The sequence below is a fragment of the Rhinopithecus roxellana genome, chromosome 13, assembly GCF_007565055.1.
Source record: "Rhinopithecus roxellana isolate Shanxi Qingling chromosome 13, ASM756505v1, whole genome shotgun sequence".
NCBI lineage: Eukaryota > Metazoa > Chordata > Mammalia > Primates > Cercopithecidae > Rhinopithecus > Rhinopithecus roxellana.
This window is the reverse complement of record NC_044561.1, coordinates 1,577,206-1,585,377: the sequence shown is the minus strand read 5'-3', so window position 1 is coordinate 1,585,377 and position 8,172 is coordinate 1,577,206. Positions and strand designations below refer to the sequence as shown.

Genomic DNA, 8,172 nt, shown 5'->3' with positions numbered 1-8,172 from the left:
GCTGGCTACAGCAGTGAGCCAGGTGAACATCCCTGCCCTCATGGAGCTTTGCTTCTGGTAAAGGAGACAGATGGACCCTAAAAAGAAAAAAATGTGACGTGTCACATTCAGATGTAACACAGCAGCTGGGTCAGGCATGGACATGCTGGGCATGCTTCTTAAGATGGGTGCTCAGGGAGTCACAGGGCTCAGCTCAGCAGGGACTGGGCTGGGATCAGCAAGGAGAGGCAGCCAGGATGTGAGTGTGAAGAGAGGGGATCCCCCCAAGCAAGAGAAAGGATGGAGGGCCCATTTCCTGAGATCGGGAAAACCAGGGGAAGAGCATGATTTTATTTCAAAGAGGCCAGGTAGAAATAAAAAGTTCCTGGCTTTGGGAGGCCGAGGCGGGTGGATCACGAGGTCAGGAGATTGAGACCATCCTGGCTAACACAGTGAAACCCCGTCTCTACTAAAAATACAAAAAAAAAAAAATTAGCCGGGCGTAGTGGCGGGCGCCTGTAGTCCCAGCTACTCAGGAGGCTGAGGCAGGAGAATGGCGTGAACCCGGGAGGCGGAGCTTGTAGTGAGCCGAGATTGCGCCACTGCACTCCAGCCTGGGCGGCAGAGCGAGACTCCGTCTCAAAAAAAAAAAAAAAAAAAAAAAAAAAAAAAAAAAAAAATTAGCAGGGTGAGGCCGGGCGCGGGGGCTCATGCCTGTAATCCCAGCACTTTGGGAGGCTGAGGCAGGCGGATCAGGAGGTCAGGAGATCGAGACCATCCTGGCTAACATGGTGAAACCCCATCTCTACTAAAAATACGAAAAATTAGCTGGGCATGGTGGCGGGCACCTGTAGTCCTAGCTACTTGGGAGGCTGAGGCAGAAGAATGGCATGAACCCGGGAGGCAGAGGATGCAGTGAGCCGAGATCACGTCACTGCACTCCAGCCTGGGTGGCAGAGCAAGACTCCGTCTCAAAAAAATATAAAATAAAAAATAAAAATTAGCTGGGCGTGGCGGCACATGCCTGTAATCCCAGCTACTTGGGAAGCTGAGGCAGGAGAATCGCTTGAACCCGGGAGGCAGAGGTTGCAGTGAGCACTGCCACTGCACTCCAACATGGGTGACAAAGTGAGGCTCCATCTCAAAAAAAAAAAGTCCCCTCAGTGACACCCAAGTGCCAACCATCCTTGCCTAGGTGGCCCATGGGGTGGGGTGGGGGCTCTCAGCCTAGTTGGGGGACTGAAGGTGGATACTTAGACCAAGTAGAAAGTGGCAGCTTCAGGAGACAGAGCAGGGCCTCCCAGCTGGGCTTTGAAGGGTGGGGAGAGTTGTGGACAGAGAATGGGAACAACACCCCATGAAAGTCAGCCAGGCAGGAAAGAACGGGGCACACACCAAGTGCCACAGTCCCACTGCCTGTGGCAGAGGCCTTTGCCCAGGCTAAGCTCTGAGCCTGCAGCTGGGCCCCAGCAGAGTCCCATGTTGCAGTCCTGGCCCACTCCTGCCTGGCCCCCTTGGCCAACTCCTCTAGTAGCAAAGAGGGTCAGAGTGTGGGGGCTTGAGCAGCCCATCCCACTGTGGAAGACACAGGAAGCCATGACTGGGGCCCTCCTGTGGGGCATGGGGTAGGTTCCTCAAAACTCTGCTTCCCCAAACCACCTGTGACGCAAATGCTTCCGGTGCTTTCACACCCATCCATGATGTCTAGACCGGGGAAGGCCTCCTGCTTTGTCCTGTCAGCCCTGGGTTGAAGTGACAACTCAGTTTCCTCTTTTTTTGAGACAGAGTCTTGCTCTGTCACCCAGGCTGAGGTGCAGTAACGCCATCTTGGCTCATTGCAGCCTCCGCCTCTTGGGCTCCAGTGATCCTCCCACCCCAGCCCTCTTCCCCGCAAGCAGCTGGGACCACGAGTGCACACCACCATGCCCAGCTAATTATGTATTTTTTGGTAGAGATGGGGTTTTGCCATGTTGGCCAGGCTGGTTTTGAACTCCTGGCCTCAGGTGATCCACCTGCCTCAGCCTTCCACAGTGCTGGGATTACATGTGTGAGCCACCACATCTGGCCTCAGTGTCTTCTTATTTGGGTCCTGTTGGTCACCAGGTCCTGGCCATCACAGTCAGCACCTCCTTGGCCCCCCATGGAGACAAACCTTGTCTCCTCCAGTGCTGCCCCAGTCACCCCAGCTCCCTTCCAGACACCTGCACCAGAACTGCTCAGGGTGACAGTTAAAAGGCAGACTCCTCAGTCCTGTCCTTGACCCACTGGACCAGAGTGCCAGCAGTAAACACAAATGACTGTCACCCAGAGGGGGCATGGACAGGCACCCAATAGTGCTACTTGGCATAAGTGTAAGATTTATTGGGAAGCTCACAAGCGGGGAAGCAGCAGGACCCTGGCTCCCATCCTCCTTGGGGGGCAGTGCCTGTCAGTCTGCACTCAACCCAGGGAGGGAGCAGGAAGAACACTGGGCGATTATGTAACAGTGGGCGTGTCCTTGATAGAAAGGGGCCCTGGGCCTATGGTCAGCCTGTTCTTCCAGGCACTAGAGGCTGAATTGCCTTCTTGTTAAGCTGCTTAAAAGATTAAGGGCACGAGTCTCCATGGATATCCGAGTTTCTCTGCCCAGTGGGGTCATTACAGTCCAGCAGGCAGGAAGAGGCCCTGCTCTCTAAGGTTTGGGGTCACAGCACACTCCCTCCCCCTCCCCCTGCTGATGGAGGTCACCTGGAGACAGGACCACTGCCGGGAAGATGTGTGGCCCCATCATGTCTTCATTTAGGATGGGATACCGGTTAAAGATCAGGAACAGACCACCCACGGCAGTGGGGGAGCAAATGCTCTTACAAAGAATGGGCCCCGAGGCAGTGTCATCAGGGAACCCAGGGAGCCAGATCGTCACTCCCAATCAGACCCAGCCTCAGGGGACTATGCCATGCTCGTATCTACCAGCAGCGATGGGAGTCAGCACACCAAAGGAGCCCTTAGGCTGGGGTGGGCAGGGAAGAGTTCAGGAGAAAAACGGAGCTGCCTGAAAACCTCCCAGGTCCCTTCCCCTGAGGCTCCCTGATGAATGGACTCCTGGGCTGACTTCTCACCTCTCCTCCACTGGCCCCACCTCTGGGCTTCACTCACACAGTCATTCAGTACCTGCCTGTCCTTCACCTCCTGATCCCAACCCATTGCCTGCTGGAAGGGTCCCGTCTGCCTCCCCTCACCTCCATTCTTCAGCTGAGGCACACACCTGAGTGTGAAATCGTTTCTTCATGTTACCTCCCGAGTCCCCTCTACTGTCCCCTCCCCACTACGACAGGCATTTGACCCCATCTGGCTGCACACCAGAGCCTGAGCGGGAAAGGGAACACACCTGGTGAAACGCTCCGCTCACGGCGGACTCCACGCTCCCCGGGCGTGGGCTGAAGCAGCACCACTCCCACTGCCGGACCTAGCCACCTGCATCAGAACTCCTCCCAGCAGCTATTTTTTGCCTCAAAAGTCACCTTTTCAGCTGTGGCGGCCACCCCCAGAGGAAAGGGGCTCCCCTGGTGTAGGGCAGTAGAGGTTGGTGTTCTGATGGCTGCCTGCCAGGGCTGGACTGGAGGACTTATGACCCGGAGCTGAGAAGCACGTTGGGAAATGGGGGAAGGCAGGGTGGCGCTTTGGTGCCACAGGAGATGGGAGACCCCCCGTGGGGCAGATCAGCAGCACACACAGCTCTTGGGTTCGCATTTATTACAACTTGGAAGCCCACCCTTCTTCCTACTCCAGGAGGTGCCGTCCCCGAGGGCTCAGGAACCACAGCAAACAGCCCAGAGGCCCCACCTGGGCGAAAGCAAACAAAACAGATACGTTCCTTTCCGGCAGGTGCAGACGCTCTGCCCAGGCCTGCGGAAGCCAGCTCCAGTCTGTGTATATCCTCCCCAGGACTTCCGGCCCACCAGCTCCATTCCAGCCACCACACGGCTCCAGCTCCACGGCTTCCTCGAGCCAGGCTGGTCCTGCATCGCCATCTGCTGGCCGCGCGGCACGGCCGGGTCCTGGGGCCAGCAGAGGAGTCGGACGGAGGCGGCCGGATTGAAAGCCTCTTCACCGTGCCCTCCAGGGAGCCTAGCTGCCGAAGTATTCCTGCTGGAACTTCTGGAAGTCTTCCTCGGTGAACACGGTGCCCTCGGCCTTCTTCTTCTTCTTGGTCTTGGCCACAGGCCGGTCACAAGCCTTGCGACCGCGGTTCTGGCGCAAAATCTGGGGAGGGTGCGGGACCTCTACTCATTTCAAGAGCAGAAGCGGCCCGCAAAGGTCACGGGGGAGTTCGGCGCAGAGCAGGGCTGGCCCAGCCTCCCACCCTGTGCTCAGGGCTGAGACCGCCATGGGTCCTAGGGGAACAGCCTCGGCTCTCACCTCCCAGGTCCCTTCCCCTAGTCCCCTCGACAAACCTGCTGGCTCACAGACTCCGCCACGGTGCTTCTCGTCCTGGTCAGAAACTTCAGGTTTACTCTGAGGTGGTCTCGACACTCTCGCTTCCGGTACTCGTCTGTGGGTGGCAGGCAGGGGGCACCATTTCACATTCACTCCCCTTGGAAGCGTTCTCGGTCCCTGGCCCATGGCCCTGCCAAAGACCTTTCATCGTCCCCTTCCCAGATTATTATAGCAGCTGGGCTCTTCTCCATCAAATGCATTCTCTACACAGGTCCTGCTGAAAGCCCCAGGCTCTGGGCCTCCCCATTTTCCAACAATTATGTCCTGAATACTACTCACCAAGGGAGCGCTCTGGAGCTTACGCTTCAGTGAGAGACGAAGGACAACGACCCAGTATTTTACAAGTGCATATATTTCATGGAGAAAAACAAAATAGGAAACAGAAAAGGGGAATTCCAAGGGTGGAGGGTGCAATTTTAAATAGGAGGGAATGAGAAGGTCTCACTGAAACGACTTGGAGAGAGCTGTGGATATCCAGGGGGAGAGTATTTGTCTAGGTAGAGGAACACCCAGTGCAAAGGCCCTGAAGCAGAAATGTGTCAAATGTGTTTGTAAAACACAAAACAGCTGGAGTGGCTGGGTGCGGTGGCTCACACCTGTAATCTCAGCACTCTGGGAGGCTGAGGCAGGCAGGTCACCTGAGGTCAGGAGTTTGAGACCAGCTTGGCCAACATGGTGAAACCCCATCTGCATTAAAAATTAAAAAAACGGCCGGGCGCGGTGGCTCAAGCCTGTAATCCCAGCACTTTGGGAGGCCGAGACGGGCGAATCACGAGGTCAGGAGTTCGAGACCATCCTGGCTAACACGGTGAAACCCCGTCTCTACTAAAAAATACAAAAAGCTAGCCGGGCGAGGTGGCTGGCGCCTGTAGTCCCAGCTACTCGGGAGGCTGAGGCAGGAGAATGGCGTAAACCCGGGAGGCGGAGCTTGCAGTGAGCTGAGATCCCGCCACTGCACTCCAGGCCGGGCGACAGAGCGAGACTCTGTCTCAAAAAAAAAAAAAAAAAAAAAATTAAAAAAACTAGCTGGGTGTGGTGGTGGGCACCTGTAATCCCAGCTACTCGGGAGGCTGAGGTAGGCGCATAGTTTGAACTCGGGAGGCAAGAGGTTGTAGTGAGATGAGACCGCACCACTGCACTCCAGCCTGGGTGACAAAGCAAGACTGTCTCAAAAAAAACCCAAAAACAACAACAACAAAACAGCTGGAGTGGGGGGAGTGGGTAGCAGGAAGAGACCAAGTTTGGCGGGGGGGAGGGGGGTAGGTCATGTATGCCTCGTCAGGCACCCTAAGACCACTACCTTTTTACTGACTACAATGGGAGGCACCCAGAGGAGAAACATACAGGATCACTTTGGTTGCTGTTGAGATTACTGGGGGAGGGCGTGTGGAAGGCAGGAGACCGGCTAGGCTTCTGCAATAATCCAGGCAAGAGACAAAGAAGCTTGGAGCAAGGTGGCAGCCACAGAGGTGTTCTTTCCATTGGCTGCGAGGCTTGCCACTCCTCTCACTCAACATCTATGTGCCAAAACCTGTGCTGGACACCAGGGCTGTGGACAAGCCCAAGGGGGTGTGTGCCTTTAGGAGCTCCCATCTAACAGGGGAGGTGGGTGAGCACCCAAGACAGGACGGTGAGACAAGGGCTGCGACAGATAGGAATGACCTCTGACACTCCACACTCCTGCTTCATGGCAAGTATCGCTGGGCCTCAAACCTGTCTCGCTCTCCTGCCTCCAAACTTTGGCTCAAGTTGTATTTCCTCCTTGGAATTCATAATTCTTTTAACAAATACCTTAACATATTTATGCATCAGACTCTAGGGATTCAGACACAGGAGCTTGTCACGTCCTGACACGTCAAAATATCACCATCTTGCCCACACCAGCCCCTCCGAAAGTCTTTATGTTAAGTGACACCACATCCCCCAATAAACTAGGCTCCACCTTCACAGCCAATTCACCACTAAAACCCCTCTAAAGGCTGAAATTCTCTGCTGTCCCCCCTTTAACGTATCTTCCACCTGCAAAATTCTCTTATCGCTGCTGCTGTGGCCACTGCCCAGGCCACAGCATGTCCCATTTGAATGGAGTGGGTAATAGCAGCACTCTGGGACACAGTGCCTGGTTTCTACCCGTACCACCTGGGCAGGTGCCTTTTTCTGAATCTGTAAAACGGGGGTGATAGTAGTATCGACCTCAAAGGGCTGCTGTAAGGATCAAACGAGCTGACATTTGCACAGCACTTAGAATCAGCACCTGGCACAGAGTGTTAGTGAATGTGTTTAAATGCTCCATCTTTGATCCTTACTCACTAGGTCACCTTTACTAGCCTCTATTTTTTCAAATTCTCAAAGGCAACAACCTCCTAACTCAGGACCTTTGCACATGCTATTCTTCCTAGAATATTTTCCTACTTTTCACCTAGCTCACTCTTATACCTCCTTCAGCTCTCGGCTGAAATGTCGCTTCCTCAGAGAAGGCTGACTTGGCCCAAGTCCCCATCAGAGTACCGTAATCTTTTAATTCATAGGTTTCAATGCACTTAGCAATGATACACTGGGTTTGATATTCTTTGACGCTTCTCTCCCCACTAGGGCCGTAGTCCACGAGGGCCAGGACGGTGGCGTGTTCTGTCACCCTCGTATGTCCAGGAGCCCGCTCCGCGCCTGGCACACAGTAGGTCTAGCAATACCTGGCCGACGCTTCAAACCCTGCCTCAAGCACCACCTCCTCTGGGGCGCAGGTCCCAGCACCGGAGGCAGCGCTTTCAGCCCCTTCCCGAACTTACCCAGTGCCGACTTGGGCACCTTTCCCTTGGCCGAGTTCCGCAGTTTCTGGGCCTGAATAGCCTTCGTCTTCCGGGGCCGTTTCACCGGAGCCCCTCTCGGCTTGGTCTGACCTGGAGGGTCCCGGGGGGCTACAGGGGAAGAGAGAAGAAGGGACCCAGGTCGGAGGGCGCGCAGTGTTCCCATGCCACTGGGGCTAAACCCGGCCTGGACTGTTTTCCATCCAGGGCTCCCGCCCGCATTCACTGCCATCCTCCTGCCCGCGCTGGACGTCCCCTGGCCAGCCCTCCTCACCCTCGGACGCCGCCAGCAGCTCCAAACCCCGCCGCAGCAAGGCCGCAGACATGGCTGCGCTTGGCTCCGCCCACGAGCCTCACACTACTTCCGACCTGGCAGTCCTAGCCTTCTCGGCGGAAATCCGAGCCGGAACAGAGGGTTCCGGAGGGGATGGGCGGAAGTGCCCATCTTTCTTAGGACGCATGCGTTAGAGGTTTATACGTGAGCGGAAGAAGGGGCGGAAACTGGAGGCGGGTTTAAGGCGCAGAAGGACATATTTCAATCCCAATCCACCTGGCGCCTGGCGCTCAGGTTCCTCCTTCCCCGGAAGCCGTCTGCAACCAGCTCCGCCGGGTTGGCCAATCCTCTCGGGTCTCGCGGCTCCGTGGCGGGCTAGGCTGGGGACTGGGTGGAGTGTTTTTCATACACTTCAACCAGCGCAAGACATCGCACAGGTTGAGTGCAGTATGAAAATCCAGCTGTCTTGCCGTAAGCCAGACATTAAAGACATATTTTTGTTTTGAAAAATACAATTATTTCTCGGCCGGGCGCGCTGGCTCAAGCCTGTAATCCCAGCACTTTGGGAGGCCGAGACGGGCGGATCACGAGGTCAGGAGATCGAGACCATCCTGGCTAACACGGGGAAACCCCGTCTTT

General features: G+C 55.7%; 1 protein-coding gene across 1 annotated transcript; it reads right to left on the bottom strand.

Annotated features, from left to right (window-relative positions):
* Positions 1–3,694: 3,694 nt before the first annotated feature.
* Positions 3,695–7,701, bottom strand: RPS19BP1 (ribosomal protein S19 binding protein 1). Its single transcript, XM_010389283.1, has 4 exons — positions 7,534–7,701; positions 7,242–7,370; positions 4,413–4,510; positions 3,695–4,221 (listed from the first exon to the last, which is right to left on the bottom strand). Exons 1-4 carry the CDS (start codon positions 7,583–7,585, stop codon positions 4,087–4,089), a joined length of 414 nt encoding a protein of 137 aa, XP_010387585.1. The 5' UTR covers positions 7,586–7,701; the 3' UTR covers positions 3,695–4,086.
* Positions 7,702–8,172: the final 471 nt, after the last annotated feature.

Excerpts from the sequence above, each read along its gene's own strand:
- RPS19BP1 (XM_010389283.1), bottom strand. The coding sequence starts at position 7,585 with ATGTCTGCGGCCTTGCTGCGGCGGGGTTTGGAGCTGCTGGCGGCGTCC. Across the intron at positions 7,371-7,533 it reads GCTGCTGGCGGCGTCCGAGG|CCCCCCGGGACCCTCCAGGT; the intron begins GTGAGGAGGGCT and ends CTTCCCCTGTAG. Across the intron at positions 4,222-4,412 it reads CGGAGTCTGTGAGCCAGCAG|ATTTTGCGCCAGAACCGCGG; the intron begins GTTTGTCGAGGG and ends CACCCTCCCCAG.